This window comes from Balaenoptera borealis, assembly GCF_965194805.1.
Source record: "Balaenoptera borealis genome assembly, contig: HAP1_SCAFFOLD_419, whole genome shotgun sequence".
Taxonomy (NCBI): domain Eukaryota; kingdom Metazoa; phylum Chordata; class Mammalia; order Artiodactyla; family Balaenopteridae; genus Balaenoptera; species Balaenoptera borealis.
The window spans coordinates 310,707-330,009 of NW_028123777.1; the positions used below are offsets into that span (position 1 = coordinate 310,707).

At 45.2% G+C, this 19,303-nt stretch overlaps 1 protein-coding gene, 1 long non-coding RNA gene and 1 pseudogene across 13 annotated transcripts in view; 1 reads left to right on the forward strand and 2 right to left on the reverse strand.

Moving 5' to 3' along the window:
• LOC309621411 (uncharacterized protein) overlaps positions 1-19,303 on the reverse strand; it is a 402,030-nt gene that overhangs the window by 298,230 nt on the left and 84,497 nt on the right. For 4 of the 11 annotated variants that reach the window (XM_082408910.1, XM_082408907.1, XM_082408908.1 and 1 more), the window contains exon 2: positions 13,764-13,901. The exons of 6 other annotated variants lie outside the window; for them this stretch is intronic. In XM_082408910.1, the coding sequence (XP_082265036.1) occupies positions 13,764-13,901 (138 nt within the window). Of the gene's footprint in view, positions 1-2,844; positions 3,081-13,763; positions 13,902-19,303 lie in introns of those variants that run through there. One more of the 11 variants, XM_082408906.1, reaches the window with a different exon arrangement.
• Positions 1-19,303, forward strand: part of LOC309621418 — a 157,858-nt gene that overhangs the window by 89,378 nt on the left and 49,177 nt on the right. The gene's annotated exons all lie outside the window — the stretch shown is intronic.
• LOC309621407 (heterogeneous nuclear ribonucleoprotein A3 pseudogene) lies at positions 5,346-6,418 on the reverse strand (annotated as a pseudogene). The gene has a single exon. The product of its transcript is annotated as a heterogeneous nuclear ribonucleoprotein A3 pseudogene (transcript).

Here is a 19,303-nt window from a genome sequence, read left to right on the forward strand (position 1 = left end):
TGGGGAGTGGGGGAGCAGCAGTGGCTATAAAATGGCATCAGGAGAGATCCTGTGGGATGGAAATGTTCTCTATCTTGACTGTGTCAATGGCAATACCCAGGTTGTGACAGTATACTATGATTCTGTAAGATGTTACCATTGGGGAAAACTGGGTAAAGGACACACAGGAGCTATCGCACTATTATTTCTTACAACTGCATGTAAACCTACAATAATCTGTACACAAAAAGTTTAATCAGAAATGAAGGCAACACATGCCTCTTGTAACAAGTAAAACAATAGTCTGTGGTCAGTCTCTTTCTCTACCCGTCCCATTCCCTCCCTCTTGAGATAACCATGCAAACTCACTGCTCATACAAACAGGCATGCATTTAATACTTTCTGTTTACTGTATCAAAATGGGATCATACATACTACATATTACCCTGCAGCCTACCTTCTTCACCCATCATCCCTATATCATAGAGAGCTTAAAAAAAAAAAATTTTTTTTTAAGTGCCAAGCAGGATGGCAGGTATAGAAAATTTTCTGACTAGGGCAAATCTGACAAATGTTTACCGTGCTAATGTGCCATAGCTCAGCCAGGTGCATTCAGTGAGAGCACAATATGCAAGTAGCATTCTAAAGAGATCTGCAAAAAATGCAAGGTCTTCAGCAGCTCTTCGAGGATCCCATCCCCCTCTCTGCCTCCTCCATGGAACCATCCCATGGAGGTTGAACAGTTTAACTCCATTTGCCCCTCCTGCTGTTTGTGCTTTCGTTGTATACTTCTGTTCTACATCTCCACAAGACATTATTATTGTCACTTATTTACAAAATAACATATAAATATAAAGGTGTATGTACCTGGGTATATGTACATGTATATATTAGACACACACACACTTTAAGTGCTCTTTGTTCTTTCCTGCAGTTGTGTTCTTTTTTTTGGGGGGCGGGGGGGGCAAGTTTTTATATTGGTAAAGTTCTGTACTACTAGAAATATAAGATTTGAAAAGAAAAGTGAGACTTGAGGATCATCTGTGGAGCTTATCCTCATTCTCCTGCTGACGCATTATATGTTTATAATTTGAGAACTGCAGATAAATACAAACTGGTCTTCTCCATACTTGCTCACTAAGGAATTCCTCATTTCTAGGAAACGTCTATTTCAAGGAAAGGAAACAAACAAAAACACCTAGTGCACTAGATGATTAAAAGGTACACATTTTATAGCCTGAGTTCGAGAAAAAAATTACCCAAGAAACGGCCTTTTTCCCTAGGAGCCAGCTTCTACTAGGGGAGTCTAGGGTTCTCTAGGCAAAGAAAAAAAACTTGCCAGTTTAAACAGAATAACAGAAACGTTCAGCCAATCAAATATACAGAACTCATCACTTGCAGTGAGGAATGAAAGGCCTGTATCAACAGAAACAATAAATGGCACCGGCAACGTCTGCAACAGAAAACAAACAGGAAATCCTTTAAAAAGCCAAAATTGCAAAGACAGATGAACAGGGTATGAAATTACACGCCGGGCAATGCACCTGTTAAAGGAAAAGAGGCGCACACCAAGTCTGAAGTCTTAAGAATTCGGTGTTTAACACTACTTCTGCATGCTGCCCAGCAGAAAACTCGGGTCCTGGCTTAATCCACAACGCACACTTCATTTAAGGAGGTGAACTGCTTGGTCTGACTCAGTTTCTTATTCTGTAAAATGAATGCAACACAGCTGTCGTGAGTCCCCAAAGAATTCTGCACAAACGCTTTGTAACTCCAAAGTGCTGTGCAAATCAGAGCAGCCCTTCTCTCCTTCACATTCGTTGGACTTAGAATTTCAGAAGTTTAGCTGAAAATACAGACGACTCGGAAGCAAGGGACTGAGAGTGGCCCACACAGGTGGAAAGAAATGCAGAAACTGGAGCACCTCATACAAACCGCAAGAGACCACGTTCACGTGCACACGTTATCAGTGACAGAAAACGCCACCGGTAGCAACTGTAAACCACTGAGAGGACCAGCAACGACATGTGTCCAAATCCAGCCGGCAGCACAGCCTCGTCGGCGGCAATGCCTTAAACACAGCTCCCCGCACTCCGCGGCCTAACAAGATCCACTTTTTCCAAAAAGTTTAGCAACTTGCCAAGTACACTGGCGTAGTTCACCTTTTTTAATTGCTAAGCAAACATGCAGGGGAGTTGAGACAATCAAGGGAATGTTCAGCCTTCCTCAAAAATAAGATCCAGGAAATTCACGTTTTGCTTGAACAGTTTCATGTCTAAAACTGATCACAAACCTCTGTTTGATGTTGTTTTCTCGCTGCTGGCCAATGAGCCCGGGAAAGAGAACCAATTCTTTCAAACAGGGAGGGCTCTCTGCACTCTTCAGCTAAACCAGCGAGGCTTTACCACCGTCACGTTTAAAATAATGAGGAGGATGCCTCCATAGAGTTTACCGGGCTGCGCTAATCACGAGGGGCCTCGGGCGCCCAGGGCGGATCCCAGCGCCGGTGGCCGCGGGACCGGACGCCCTCCCCGGGACCCCCCCAGGACCCCCTCCCCGGGACGCGGCCGCGGGACAGGACGCCCCCCAGAACCCCTGCCCGGGACGCAGCTGCGGGACAGGACGCCCCCCAGACCCCTGCCCGGGACGCAGCTACGGGACAGGACGCCCCCCAGAACCCCTGCCCGGGACGCGGCCGCGGGACACGAAGCTCCCCCCTCCCCAGGAACCCCTCCCCAGAGCGCGGGCCTCGCCGCCGTCTCGCAGCACCCGCCGCGCTCACCGCGGGCCGGGAGCCCCCTCAGGCCGACTGGCCCCCGCCCGCCGCCCGGCCTCCCTCCGGCCCGCGCCGCCCGCCGCGCTCACCGCGTTTTTCTTCTGCACCATCTTGTCCATCTTCTTGGCAATGCGGACCACCTCGTCCTCCATGGCCCTGGCAGGCCTGCCCCGCGCCGGGCCGCGGGGGACGGGAAACGAGCGGAGCTGGCCGGGCGGCAGGTAAGCCCAGGCGTCGGCGAGGGCCCTCACCAGGCGTCACCGAGGCGCTTCTTCACTCACGACGACTGCGACGGCGGGGGCGGCGGCGGCGGCGGCGCTCCTCCCACGCAGGCAGCGCCAATCGAGCTCCCAGCTCGCGGCGGCGACGGCGGCGGCGCTCCTCCCACGCAGGCAGCGCCAATCGAGCTCCCAGCTCGCGGCGGCGACGGCGGCGGCGCTCCTCCCACGCAGGCAGCGCCAATCGAGCTCCCAGCTCGCGGCGGCGACGGCGGCGGCGCTCCTCCCCCGCAGGCAGCGCCAATCGAGCTCCCAGCTCGCGGCGGCGGCGGCGGCGGCGCTCCTCCCCCGCAAGCAGCGCCAATCCAGCTCGCGGCGGCGGCGGCGGCGGCGGCGCTCCTCCCCCGCAGGCAGTGCCAAGCGAGCTCCCAGCTCGCGGCGGCGGCGCTCCTCCCCCGCAGGCAGCGACAATCGAGCTCCCGGCTCGCGGCGGCGACGGCGGCGCTCCTCCCCCGCAGGGAGCGCCAGTCGAGCTCCCAGCTCGCGGCGGCGGCGGCGGCGCTCCTCCCCCGCAGGCAGCGCCAACCGAGCTCCCAGCTCGCGGCGGCGACGGCGGCGGCGCTCCTCCCACGCAGGCAGCGCCAATCGAGCTCCCAGCTCGCGGCGGCGGCGCTCCTCCCCCGCAGGCAGCGCCAATCGAGCTCCCAGCTCGTGGCGGCGGCGGCGGCGGCGGCGGCGGCGGCGGCGCTCCTCCCCCGCAGGGCAGCGCCAATCGAGCTCCCAGTTCGCGGCGGCGGCGGCGGCGCTCCTCCCCCGCAGGCAGCGCCAAACGAGCTCCCAGCTCGCGGCGGCGGCGGCGGCGGCGCTCCTCCCCCGCAGGCAGCGCCAATCCAGCTCGCGGCGGCGGCGGCGGCGGCGGCGGCGCTCCTCCCCCGCAGGCAGTGCCAAGCGAGCTCCCAGCTCGCGGCGGCGGCGCTCCTCCCCCGCAGGCAGCGCCAAGCGAGCTCCCAGCTCGCGGCGGCGACGGCGGCGGCGCTCCTCCCCCACAGGCAGCGCCAATCGAGCTCCCAGCTCGCGGCGGCGGCGGCGGCGGCGCTCCTCCCCCGCAGGGAGCGCCAGTCGAGCTCCCAGCTCGCGGCGGCGGCGGCGGCGGCGGCGGCGGCGGCGCTCCTCCCCCGCAGGCAGCGCCAATGGAGCTCCCAGCTCGCGGCGGCGGCGGCGGCGGCGCTCCTCCCCCGCAGGCAGCGCCAAACGAGCTCCCAGCTCGCGGCGGCGGCCGCGGCGGCGCTCCTCCCCCGCAGGCAGCGCCAATCCAGCTCGCGGCGGCGGCGGCGGCGGCGGCGCTCCTCCCCCGCAGGCAGTGCCAAGCGAGCTCCCAGCTCGCGGCGGCGGCGCTCCTCCCCCGCAGGCAGCGACAATCGAGCTCCCGGCTCGCGGCGGCGACGGCGGCGCTCCTCCCCCGCAGGGAGCGCCAGTCGAGCTCCCAGCTCGCGGCGGCGGCGGCGGCGGCGCTCCTCCCCCGCAGGGAGCGCCAATCGAGCTCCCAGCTCGCGGCGGCGGCGGCGCTCCTCCCCCGCAGGCAGCGCCAATCGCGCTCCCAGCTCTGTTCTTTTGTTTTTTTTTTTTTGAATTCTGAGATTTTTCATTTGAAGTAAATCTTAAAGCTATTAAATTCACAAATATGCTAATTTAAATACCCAATTCTATTATCTAAAACACACATTGCAAACATACAAATATCTATTCTCTCCACATGTCAGAGCCCATTCATTTCATGGTTTGGAAATGGGGAGAATAGATCCCCTTAAACTGCAAGTCAGCAGGTGTTTCTTTACAGTTAACTTTAGCAAAATTCATACAAAATATTAATGAACAATGATCTTCTTTACTTGTTAACTCACAAGGAAACACCTTCAAAACTGCATTTTGTTAAAGTTTCTGTACTAAAATGTAGAAAAACTGAACTACACAAATATTGAAAAGTTTAAAATTCCTTAATTTTTTATTCCTGGTACCACTACCACAATTTACAGGGCAATATACCTGATGTAATGAAAAGAAAAAGACAAAGCTACAACAGATAAAAGACCTCAGGAATGTACATCTAATTGACCCTCCGTTGCATGAATCAATAGCTGCACTTTTTGCAAACTGTGGCTAGGACAGTCCTGAACAAGAAGGGTTTCCTGTTTAAGCTGCAGTAACTTTTCTGACTATGGATCATCGTTCCTTCTGCGGCAGGTTTTTACAGTTCCTCTAATGCATTTGGGACGACTGTCTCAAAGTAACCTGCAGCTTTCCTGACAACTCCTCGCTCTCTCTCCTGCTAAGAACTGTAGCCCTTTTCTTCTGAGTTTTGAGAACCTTCTGCTACCATATCCACCACTTCCACCACCAGATCCATAACCACCACCATAGGGACTTCCCGAGCTTCTTCCACCAAAACTGCCCCCCTTCATGGGTCCATAATTTGATTGCTGTTGTCCACTATAATTTCCAAAATCATTATAGCTCCCACCACCACCACCATAGTTACCTCCAAAATTTCCTCCTTCATTGTAAGCATCATATCCTCCACCACCGCCACCATATCCACCATCTTGGTTTCCATATCCTGGTCCACCACCACCATAGCCTCCTCTACTACTGTAACCAGGACCACCACCATCGTTACCACCGTCGCCTCCAAATCCGTTTTATCCACCATCACCTCCTCCATAACTACCTCTGCTGCCACCACCTCCACCACCATAGCCTCCTCTTCCACCAAAGTTTCCACCACGGCCAAAGTTACCTCCACCACCTCCAAAGTTTCCTCCACGACCCATAAAGTTGCCAGATCCACCTCCACGACCTCTCTGTGATCCAGCAGATTGCATTTCTTGTTTAGAAAGGGCCTTTTTCACTTACAATTATGCCCATTAATAGTGTGGTATTTCTGAACAACAATTTTATCAACTGTATCATGATCATCAAAAGTTACAAAAGCAAATCCTCTCTTTTTTCCACTCTGCCTGTCTTCCATAACTCCTATGGTTTCAATCTTGCCATACTTTTCAAAGTAGTCTCTCGAATTACATTCTTCTGTATCTTCTTTAATACCACCAACAAAAATTTTCTTCACTGTTAGACGGGCACCAGGCTTTACAGAATCCTCTCTAGAAACAGCTCTCTTTGGTTCCACTACACGCCCATCAACCTTGTGTGGTCGAGCACACATTGCTGCATCCACCTCTTCAACCCAAGAGTAAGTCACAAAACCAAAGCCCCTGGAACGGTTTGTCTGGGGGTCTCTCATCACCACACAATCTGTAAGTGTGCCCCATTTCTCAAAATGTTCTCTTAAGCTATCGTCTGTAGTTTCAAAGCTCAGACCACCAATAAACAGTTTTCTCAACTGTTCTGGTTCCTTTGGATCATGGCCCTCCTCCCCCCGGCGGCGGCGGCGGCCGGAGTCGGGCTGGGGGCGACCGGGCGGCGGTTTTACCTCCGTTTTGAGACCGGACTCGCCTCTTCCAACTCGAGTTCAATATGGGACCGAGAGCCCAGCTCTGTTCTATGTTGGGCCATTTTACTTCAGCCCAAAAAAATTTCTTCTAGTATTCCCTAAGGTCTGCTGGGGATCAGTTTTCTTATTTTTCATTTATCTGTATTTGATTTTTTAAAATTGATTCCAATTTTCTGTTGAGATTCTCCATATTTTAATCTATTAATCCCCATCTTTTACTCTCAATATAGTCATTTTAAAGTTCTGTGCTAACTCCAGAATCTGAATTCCCTCTAAATCAATTTTTCTTGGTTTTTTTTTTTTGTTTTTTTTTTTGTCTTAAGTTTTAGTCACTTTTTCCTGCTTCAGGAATTTCATAATTTTTGATTGTGTGCTGGACGTGGTGAATAAAAAATTCATAGAGACTGAAGATGCTATTACTTTGCACCAGAGAAGATTTACCCTTTTCTCTGTTAATCAGAGTGGCTGATCATTTCAGTCATTTCAGGAATTTTACTAGGTCAGAACTGGGTTGGAGCTTTAGTTGTCTCATCCTACCTATGATTTTTCCTAATTTGTGGCCTCCCTGGATTTTTGCTGTGAGCCTGACAGGTCTTTGATTCTTCAATAAATACAGTCAGTTATTGACTTCAGTCTTTCAGATGTTTGAATTCAGCTCTTTAGGCTCTCAGTTCTCACAGCTTCAGAGTATGGCAAATGTAAGGAGAGACCAGCTATGTATTTGTTGCCGTTACACTTTCTCAGTGAAAATTTGTCTCATAAACACTGAAACATTGCAGATGACTTCACTTTTTCTGACTCAGCCCCCTTCTTGGGGATGGCACTTCTGGGTTTTTACTGTGAGTCTGGTAGGTCTCTAATTCCTCACTTTGGAAAGTTCTCTCCCTCAGGCATTAGGTATTTAGCTTCCTGCTTTATATAGGTTCAAAAACTGGCAAATGTCTTGAAGAGGAGACCTAATGATTGTCACAGGCCCCTTTATCTAGCGGGATTTGGTTTGTTAGTGCCATGACTGTGCAGGAAATTTCACTCTGCTTTCTTGGCTCAGTCCCCCATCATCCTATACCACCCTGACACTAAGGAAATGTCCTGTGGGGGAAATCGGCTTGACATTCTGCTAGATTTCACTCCATCATGCCAGCAAATGAGTTCATCAAAAGATATGGTGATTTCTCTTTTCCAGTGGAGTATGTCTCCCTACACCAAACCCCTGCTCCAAATCTCTAAATGTCCCTCTCTAGCATATTAGTTGATATTGTTTCTTGATTGCTTCCTTAGCTCGATGATCTTTTATTCAAGTTTGTTTGCTCGTTGCAGCAGGAGTGATGGCCTGTGCCTACCTAGTGCAGGCATATTATTATGGAGATATGGCTTTGGTCCCAGACACCACAATAAGGAGAATATCATAAGAAAGCAAGTCACACGAGTTGTTTGGTTTCCCAGTGCATGTACAAGTTATGTTTATGCTATACTGTAGTCTATTAAGTGTGCAATAGCATTATGTCTAAAAAAAGTACATATCTTAATTTGAAAGTAGACTTTAAGAATGCTACCCATCATCTGAGCCTTCAGCAAGCTGTAATCTTTTTGCAATAGTAACATCAAAGATCACTGATCACAGATCATGTAACAAGTATAATAGTGAAAAAGTTTGAAATATTGTGAGACTTACCAAAACATGACATAGAGACACGAAGTGAGCAAATGCTGTTGGAAAAATGGCACCACCAGTAGAGCTGCTTGACACAGGGTTGCCACAAACCTTCAATTTGTAAAAAAAAAAAAAAAAAAAAAAAAAAAAAAAAAAGCATTATCTGCAAGGTACAATAAAGTGAAGTGCAATAAAGTGAGGTATGCCTATACATCCTGCCTCAAAGCAGAAATCCTATTTAGATCACCTTTAATTTCTCTCTATGATATATCAATAGTTTTCTATTCTAATAGGGTTCTTACATTTTTTATTACACTTATTATTAGGTATATGATGTTTTGATGATAATGTAGATGGCATATTTTTTAGTTTTTAATTTTATAACTTTTCAGACACAGAAAAATGTTAGTGGAATTTTTTAATGTTTGGTCTCTTATCTGGCAACTCTTCTAAAAACTAACTGATATTCTAATAAGTTATCTGTAGATGGTTTTGGATTTTCTGTATCCTTAATTATATCAACTATGGAAAGTGACAGTATGATTTCTTCCTTTCTTAGCCTTATATTTCTGATTTCTTTTTCCTGCCTTACTGCTAATGCCATTTAATACTTTTACTAATAGGTTGAATAGAAAAGGTAAGAGTTGGCATTCTTATTTTGTTCCTAATCTTACAGTGGACGTTCTCCACATTTCACTATAAATAGGATGGTGGCTCTAAAGTTTTTTGTAGTTTCCCTTTGCTATGAGTTTTTAATCATACATAATTATTGAATTTTATCAAATGCTTTATCTGACTATACTGATATGATCATATACATTTTCTCCTTTATTTTATGGATGTGGTGCATGACATTTATTGATATTTGAATGTTAACTCACCTTGCATTTCTGGAGTAAAACAACTTGGTAGGAATTCACACACACACACACACACACACACACACACACACACACATTCACTCACTCACACACTCTACATTTGATTGTCTAACATTTTGTGTATGATTTTTGCTTCTGTATACATAAGGGAGATGGGCCTATTTTCTTTTCTCATAATTGTCCTTTTAATTAGTGAATAGTATATAGAGGGTAGAGATTTAAAAGACCTTTTAAAAGGTCTTCTTCTTCTGTGATATAATACAATACAGTATTACTCCATTTTTTAAAAATGACCTTTTTCATTTTCAAATAATTTCAAATCTGCAGAAAAGATACAAACAGAGTTCCCTTTACCTCTCTCCCAGTTTTTCCTATTGCTAACATCTTATACTACCATAGTATATTTTTCAAAATTAAAAAGCCAACATTTATACATTACTATTAACTAAACTTAAGACTTTTTTTGGATTTCACCAGTTTTCCTGTTAATGACCTTTTTCTGTTCTAGGACCCAATCCAGTATATCACATTCCACTTAGTTAGTTGTCATGTCTCCTTAGTCTTCTCTGGTCTATGACAGTTCCTCATTCCTTCCTTGTTTTTCATGATTTTGACAGTCTTGAGGAATATTTGTCTGATATTTTGTAGAATTGTTCTCAGTCTGGGTTTGGCTGATGTTTTTCTCATGATTCGACTGGAGTTATAGGTTTTGACAAAGAATACCGCAGAAGCGAAGTAACCGTCTCATCACATCATAACAGAGAGTATGTAGTGTCTCCGTGACATCACTGGTGATGTGAAACATCATCACTTGCATAACATGGTGTTTGCTTGGTTTCTCCACTGTAAAGTTACTTTTTCTCCCATTTTATACTGTCTCTGGAATTCAATCATTAAGGCCAGCCCAGGACTGGACTTAAGGGGAAGATTAAGCTTCACCTCCACCTCCTTGGGGAGGAGATGGATGCCGGGGGGGGGCGGGGGGGAGGTTACCTACATATGGAATTCTTCTGTTGGCAAGATTTGTCTTCTCCCTCCCTCCTATTATTTATTTATTTATACACTCATTTATTTACTCCATTATGTTTTAATATGGATTCTTTATAATCTATATACATAATTACAACCTTAAAAACCTCTGGTTCCCCCACTGACATATAAACTTTTTGAGGAAAGGCTCTGTTTCTTTTTTATTTTTGTACACTCTATGCGTTTAGCATAGTCCCCTAATTTATAGTGGACTTCCAGTAATTATTTTTTAATGGATATCTTTCCACTTCAACTGAAAAGTACCCTTTCCTTATATAATAGCATTCTAAATCCAAAATAAAAGTAGATTTTAAAATAAGTAAAAGTAAACTCATGCATGATCACCCTGTAATAAGTATGTAAAAAAGCACAGGGTACTGCAGAAATAACTTAACCATTTGAGTTGGATGTGTCTCCAAAAAATATTGAAGCCACATTTGGAAAGAAATTACAGTATTTGATAAGCCAAGGATATGACCTGCTGTGTGCTTTCTCTTTTTTGTTCAGATCACCAAAGGAGATTAAGACCCCGTTTTCTCCCTTCTCTGGAAAATTATCATCTGATGCAGTCACTCAGATAACAACAGAGAGTCCAGGAAAAACCATGTTTTCATCTGAGATTTTTGTTAATGCTGAAGATCGTGGACATGATATTCCAGACCTCAGTACACAGAAGTTGGGCAAAGTTCCTGTCAAGTTTGCTTCATCATCTTCAGTCCAACAGATTACTGTTCTTCATGGCACAGATGGTAAGAGAATTTTAGGTCACATTACCAACTTTTGTGTGTCATTAACTAAGAAATTTCTTGATTGGGTCTTTCTAGTTAGAAAACCTAATTTTAATTTTAAGCATTAGGTTGTACATGATTAAAACATCTTTTATTTACATAGCTATGAAGAGAATATAATTTATTATGTTTTTACTTCAATTTCTAGTGAAGTTAACAACCTATGTGAAACTCATGCTACTTGTGGCTGACGTATTTTCAACTCATAATACTTGTCATAAGAATGCAAGTAGTTCATGAAAACATAAAAACTATAGAGGTTCAATTTTAGGGAGGTAGATAACTATTTGGCATTGTTTCTTTTACTATTGTTTTGCATGATACAGTGAACAGATAGCAAACACAATACCAGTCTATTTCTTGCTCAAGAAACGTTGAGCAGGGACCCAGGTTGACTGTGACTCTGCTTTCTTTAAAACATGGAACCTTGGATTCATCATCATAGTCAACTGGAAGGGACGAAAAGCATGGAGGAGCACATGTTGGGAGGCTTTTATGGGCTAGGCCTAGGTGTGGCCCACATCACTTTCCACTGACTAGGAATAGTTTAGCTGTGCTTTCCAGGATGAAGAAGAAATGAGTTTTGGTGAACAGCTAGCAATTTCTACCATAAGGTCTACATTTAGAGTGTTCCTATGCTATCATGACAGTGATATTTTTATAGTGCTTATACTATATAACATTCAAAATTATAGCAAGTTATTTTCTTTTTCAGACCAGTAACTGGAAAGTTAAGTTCCCATTCTACCTCCAAATGAGGGTGGGAACTTTCAATTACTAATTTTAAAGTATTCAACAGTTTGTACAAATCTATTCAAAATATATTTTAAGTTTTCCTACTTGTGCAAAAAGTTTATCTGTCTGTAGGTATAAATGGAATATGCCTAAATGTATAAAGAAAATTGCTTAGTTCCACATGTAAATTGCACTGAATTTAATTTGAATAAATACATTTATATGTTGAAATGGTTATATTTCTTTTCTTTTTTTTTTTTTTACTTTTATTTATTTTATTTTTGGCTGTGTTGGGTCTTCATCGCTGCGTGCAGCCTTTCTCTAGTTGCGGCGAGCGGGGGCTACTCTTCGTTGCGGTGCACGGGCTTCTCATTGCGGTGGCTTCTCTTGTGGTGGAGCACGGGCTCTAGGCGCGTGGGCTTCGGTGCATGGGCTCAGTAGTTGTGGCTCGCGGGCTCTAGAGCGCAGGCTCAGTAGTTGTGGCACATGGGCTTAGTTGCTCCGCGGCATGGGGGATCTTCCCGGACCAGGGCTGGCACCCGTGTCCCCTGCATTGGCAGGCGGATTCTTAACCACTGCGCTATCAGGGAAACCCGAGATGGTTATATATCTTATACATTTTTATTGTGATATAAAATTATGCCCCCCAAATGTATAGTCTAATCAATATCACACAGAACACCTTTAATGTGTCAGTTACCTATTGCCACCGTGATACTGTATAAGAACCTCGAAAATCTCAGTGCTTCGTAACAACAGACATTTGCTTTCCTCACTCATGGGCTTATGAGTCAGTTGGAGTTTGGCATCAGGATGCAAAAACGGTTTGGGTCTGTTCCACATGCCTTGTACTGAAACCCAGGCTACTCTGGGTATGCTGTTTTCATGTTGGTGGCAGAGCACAGGAGAGGAAATCCAACTGTGAAAGTGTATTTTATACCTCTTCTGACATCAAATGGATCGGTCTACATAGAGCCCACAGTTCACGGTCTTACCTTTACATACAGGTACTTGGTAGAAAGGACTCCTTTAAAAGAGAAATATTATTTGGTTTAATAATAAAAGATTTTTAACTCTGTGGATTCAGAAGTAAAATTTTAAAAAATATTTTAAAAGTATACAGAATAGGGCTTCCCTGGTGGCGCAGTGGTTAAGAATCCACCTGCCAATGCAATGCGGGGGACACGGGTTCGAGCCCTGGTCTGCGAAGATCCCACATGCCGTGGAGCAACTAAGCCCATGTGCCACAACTACTGAGCCTGCATTCTAGAGCCCGTGAGCCGCAACTACCGAAGCCCACGCGCCTAGAGCGCATGCTCCGCAACAATAGACGCCACCGCGATGAGACGCCCGCACACCGCAACCAAGAGTAGCCCCCGCTAGCCGCCAACTAGAGAAAGCCCGTGCACAGCAATGAAGACCCAGTGCAGCCAAAAAAATAAACACATAGAATAAATAAGTTCAAACAATAAATAAATAAATAAACATAAATTTAAAAAAAAAAGAACACCTAATGCAGGTGGGAAGGTGAGAGGGCCACTGTAAAGGTCATCTATGCTACATGTACAAGAACCCCGAGAGCACACCAATAGGTACCACATTTTTCACTGCTGTAGCCGATCATTCCCCCTGTACTACCACACTGTAGCACTCCCTTCCCTCATCTACTGCTATAGTCTCTTTGGAAGGTGTTTCACAACTCTTGTTATGAGAGTGCCAGTTGAACTGTCCTCACTTCCTTCATTTATACCAGGATTGAAGACCTTGTAGTCCGAGATCCTGTCCAGAGAGCAAGCAGGCTAAGACTCTGTCTTTGTTGATGTATTTCATCAGAAAGGGCTCTACCCCCTCTCCTAGTTCATGGTGTGAAGCGTTCATAGCCTCTTGGGAAAGTGGGGAGAATTGAAAGGACTCTATATGAGAATGCTAGGCTTTGTAAAACATTTCAGTTTTTTAAAAATAAGACTCATTTTCTATTGGACTGACAACAGTCCTATGAAATACAAAGAAAGCCGAGAATCAGTGACAGGAAATGATCACCAGTAAGAATTACAACAGTCACCGCTTACCTCGTAGCTTACGGCACTGTCCATGGTCCTTAAGAAGAGTTAGTAGAAATGCCTAGCCCATCTTGCCCTTGAACCCCTTAAAAGGTACACGACTGCTGTGTTGGTGTTTAGGGGGAGCATCTCACTTACCAGGGACTGACTTCTCCCTTGATCCCTCTGTAGTGATGGAGACTTCCCCGCTGATGAAAAATTCCCTGGGATTGCAACCTCCAAGCCAGACAGCTTTCCTATGGAAAGACAGAGAGCTTGTAAAGATGAAACACCAGTCTGCGGGAGAAAGGGAAGAAGAGAATGATGGAAATCGTTTCTGGGAAACTATTTTTACATTATGTTTTGTTTGTTCCTGGTAAATAAACTGAAATCTTCTTAACATTAAAACAAAATCTAAACCACTAAATTCAATAATACAGGAGTATAACTTTTGAAAAAAATTTCTTTGGCTGCGCAGCATGTGGGATCTTAGCTCCCCAACCAGGAATTGAACCCACGCCTGCTGCATTGGAAGCGCAGAGTCTTCACCACTGGACCACCAGGGAAGTCCCAGGAATATCACTTTTAAAGGAGAAGTTATAAACCCCTTGGTTATATGAACTGCAGATTTTTAGTAAGAAGTCAATATATTTGTTGTTAGGCACATTTTATGTTAGGCTGTCTCCCTGCACAGGATGCAGGCGCCTTGAGAATGGAAATCATATCCCTCTATAGTACGTCCCTCTTCTTTCTGCCTTGCAGTTTGCTGCTCCACTTGTTCAACCCCACCTAGTAATAACCTATACTTCCCTCGTTCCTGTTTTCCCATCTTGAAAACAGACAAAAGGCAACCAAACAACGCAAAGGTCTCAACAAATAAGGGATATCCAAAACCAGAGATGGCCAGAACTTCTGTATCCCTCATGAAACCTAGCCCGGTGTTCAATATGTAGGTATCATTAATACATGCGTGTTGACTGAAACAGTTTAAACTCAATTCTTCCACTTCCCAGTTTAGTTTTAGTCCTCATACAAAACGTGATAATCAACTTGCTTAATGCTAGGGATCACAGTGAAAAATAATATCTGAACTGACTTCTGTCAGATGAGTGAGAACTAAGGTTAATTCAGTGTATCTGAAGCATAGAAAGTGAGGGCACAAGTGGCACAAGATGGGGCTAGAGAAGCAGAGAGGATTCTAGACCACGCAGAGTCTTAAAGGCCAACAAACACTGTGTTTTCTATTCTCAAAACAATGTTTGTGAGCGATGTTTATGAGCAATGTTCCAACTTGCCTTGAAGGTTTTTTGTGTGAAGAATGGATTGGAAGGAAACAAGATATATGGACACTAGTTAGGACCTAATCGCAACACACAGGCAAGTTCAGTATTAGGGTGTTGAGGGAGAGCTGACAGATTCCAAAGAAATTCAGGAGATGAACTGAAGCGGGCTTAATGGGGTAGGAGATGGAGGAAAGGAAGGTCTTAGGGAATTAAAGGGTTTACTGCACACATGAGCAAAGTCTCAAAATTAATCATTTGAACGTACAGAGGTAGATCTCTCAAATGACTCCGGTTAGGAAGCAACGGTACGCCCTTTAGAATTCCTACAGACAACACAAATCAACTGTTTCGATGGAAAATTCGGCGGGACCGGTGCGTTTTTTCACTCCAACTTAGCTCCAGTTCCTATTACTCACATCTTCTGTGCCAAAACAACACAGCTGGAGGAACTGAAGGGGATTCCGTTTTGGTAATTAAGGAGTGTCCCCAACACTGACAGTCCCATCTTAAAAAGCACTCCCTCTGCATTTTACCCGAGGAGCAATGGCCAGAGCCTCCCTTTGAAAACGATGGGCAGAAATGAGACCATCACACACAGTCCCTTTCAGCTACTGTGAACTGAGCCGCGAGACGACCAATACCCCCTGGCACAGCGCGGACGGGCCAGCGCGCGGGGGCAACAGGGACAGGAGACAGCACAAGAGACGAAGCCCAGGCCCAGGGGCCAAGGCCTATTACCTTTCCGGCATGTGCAAAACATAAAACAGAAGCAATATTGTAACAAATTCATTAAAGACTTAAGAAAAAAACAAAACTCAGATGCTAAAGTGCCTACTCTAACCACTATACTATATTGCTTCTATAAAACAAGCACTAAACCTCAGATACAGAAAAAAACCCTTTTCGTGTCCTCACACCTAGGTCAAAATTACAAAGCGTTAATTCAGGAGACAGAAAGGGAAGGAATAAATCTGAATGAATCTGAGTCAGAACACAGTGCTATATAACCTTAGGCAAATTCCACAATACCCATGCCTCAACATGGCAAATTCCACAATACCCATGCCTCAACCTCCCTATCTATAAAGGAGTTAACCACACCAGCGCTAACCATTACTTGCCTCCTGGTAGCTTGTGAGTGTTAATTAATATTTGTAATAAATACACAGATCATCAGTTGAAAGAAACAAGGAAAACTACAGCGTTATTATTATTGCCTTGTTGCTAGAGCTAAACACCACAAATCAACATAAATAACTTATGTACACCAAGAATGTAGGGTTTGAATATGTACTTTGAAAGGCCATCATATAATTAGTTGTTTCACCTCTAATTGCTTTTCCTTTTTTTTTTTTTTGAATTTAAAAAAGCAATACAGGGACTTCCCTGGTGGTTCAGTGGTAAAGAATCCGTCCTGCAATGCAGGGGACGCGGGTTCGATTCCCGGTCGGGGAACTAAGATCCCACATGCCGCGGGGCAACTAAGCCCTCGCACCAAACTACTGAGCTCGCACACCTCAATGAGGTAGCCCACGTGCAGCAAACTACAGAGCCCACGCGCTCTGGAGCCTGCACGCCACAACTACAGAGCCCACGTGCCACAACTAGAGAGAGAAAACCCGCACGCCACAACTAGAGAGAAGCTCTCATGCTGCAACGAAGAGCCCGTGCGCCGCAACGACAATAAAGATCCCACATGCCTTAACGAAGGTCCCGCGTGCCGCAACTAAGACCCAATACAGCCAATCAACCAATCAATCAATCAAGTGGGGCGGGGGGAGCAATACAGGAATTTCCCTGGCAGTCCAGTGGTTAAGACTCCAAGCTCCCAATGCAGGGGGCACGGGCTCGATCCCTGATTGGGGAACCAAGATCCCACATGTGGCACAGCGTAGCCGGAAAAAAAACAAAAAAAGCAACACATACCCTACGGCATTTATCCCAGAGAACGCATGTTCGCACAAAAAAAGGTACACAAATGTCCACAGCATCTCTATCAGTAATAGTCAGGAAATGGGAAAAAAACTCAGATGTTCTTCAATGGGCAAGTGATTAAACAAACTGAAGTACAGCCAAACCATGGAATACTACTCAGCAATTAAAAAGAAAGCGGCACTGGGACCTCTCTGGTGTTCCAGCGGTTAAGACTCTGCACTCTCAATGCAGGGGGCCCAGGTTCCATCCCTGGTCAGGGAACTAGATCCCGCATGCTGCAACTAAAGACCCGCACAGCCAAATAAATAAATAAATAAATATTTTTTTTAAAAAAGAGGAGCACTGTTGATTCATGCAATTTGGATGACTCTCCAGGGAATTACACTGATTGAAAAAGGCCAATCCAAAAGGTTGCATACTGGGAATTCCCTGGCGGTCCAGTGTTTAGCACTCAGCACTTTCACTACCTGGGCTGGGTTCAATCCTTGGTCGGGGAACTAAGATCGCACAACCGGCAGCGCAGCCAAAAAAAAATTTTTTTTACTTAAAAAAAAAAAAAGGTTACACACTATATGATTTTATTCACATAACATTCTTTTTTTTTAATTAATTAGTTAATTTATTTTATTTTTGGCTGCGTTGGGTCTTCGTTGCTGCGTGTGGGCTTTCTCTAGTTGCGGCGAGCGGGGGCTACTCTTTGTTGCAGTGTGCGGGCTTCTCGCTGCGGTGGCTTCTCTTGTTGCAGAGCACGGGCTCTAGGCACGCGGGCTTCAGTAGTTGTGGCACGTGGGCTCAGTAGTTGTGGCTCCCGGGCTCTAAAGCGCAGGCTCAGTCGTTGTGGCGCATGGGCTTAGCTGCTCCGCGGCATGTGGGATCTTCCCGGACAAGGGATCAAACCCATGTCCCCTGCAATGGCAGGCAGATTCTTAACCGCTGCGCCACCAGGGAAGTCCCACATAACATTCTTGAAATGACAGGTTGCCAGGGACAGATAGGGCCGGGGGAGTGGGAGATGGGCCATCTTCCCCAGGGGGTATTTTCCCTTGATCATCTGCACAAAAACTTTAATTGCAACTTTATCCACTGCACTATCAGATCACTATGATTTGGTGGGGAGTGGGGGAGCAGCAGTGGCTATAAAATGGCATCAGGAGAGATCCTGTGGGATGGAAATGTTCTCTATCTTGACTGTGTCAATGGCAATACCCAGGTTGTGACAGTATACTATGATTCTGTAAGATGTTACCATTGGGGAAAACTGGGTAAAGGACACACAGGAGCTATCGCACTATTATTTCTTACAACTGCATGTAAACCTACAATAATCTGGACACAAAAAGTTTAATCAGAAATGAAGGCAACACATGCCTCTTGTAACAAGTAAAACAATAGTCTGTGGTCAGTCTCTTTCTCTACCCGTCCCATTCCCTCCCTCTTGAGATAACCATGCAAACTCACTGCTCATACAAACAGGCATGCATTTAATACTTTCTGTTTACTGTATCAAAATGGGATCATACATACTACATATTACCCTGCAGCCTACCTTCTTCACCCATCATCCCTATATCATAGAGAGCTTAAAAAAAAAAAATTTTTTTTTAAGTGCCAAGCAGGATGGCAGGTATAGAAAATTTTCTGACTAGGGCAAATCTGACAAATGTTTACCGTGCTAATGTGCCATAGCTCAGCCAGGTGCATTCAGTGAGAGCACAATATGCAAGTAGCATTCTAAAGAGATCTGCAAAAAATGCAAGGTCTTCAGCAGCTCTTCGAGGATCCCATCCCCCTCTCTGCCTCCTCCATGGAACCATCCCATGGAGGTTGAACAGTTTAACTCCATTTGCCCCTCCTGCTGTTTGTGCTTTCGTTGTATACTTCTGTTCTACATCTCCACAAGACATTATTATTGTCACTTATTTACAAAATAACATATAAATATAAAGGTGTATGTACCTGGGTATATGTACATGTATATATTAGACACACACACACTTTAAGTGCTCTTTGTTCTTTCCTGCAGTTGTGTTCTTTTTTTTGGGGGGCGGGGGGGGCAAGTTTTTATATTGGTAAAGTTCTGTACTACTAGAAATATAAGATTTGAAAAGAAAAGTGAGACTTGAGGATCATCTGTGGAGCTTATCCTCATTCTCCTGCTGACGCATTATATGTTTATAATTTGAGAACTGCAGATAAATACAAACTGGTCTTCTCCATACTTGCTCACTAAGGAATTCCTCATTTCTAGGAAACGTCTATTTCAAGGAAAGGAAACAAACAAAAACACCTAGTGCACTAGATGATTAAAAGGTACACATTTTATAGCCTGAGTTCGAGAAAAAAATTACCCAAGAAACGGCCTTTTTCCCTAGGAGCCAGCTTCTACTAGGGGAGTCTAGGGTTCTCTAGGCAAAGAAAAAAAACTTGCCAGTTTAAACAGAATAACAGAAACGTTCAGCCAATCAAATATACAGAACTCAT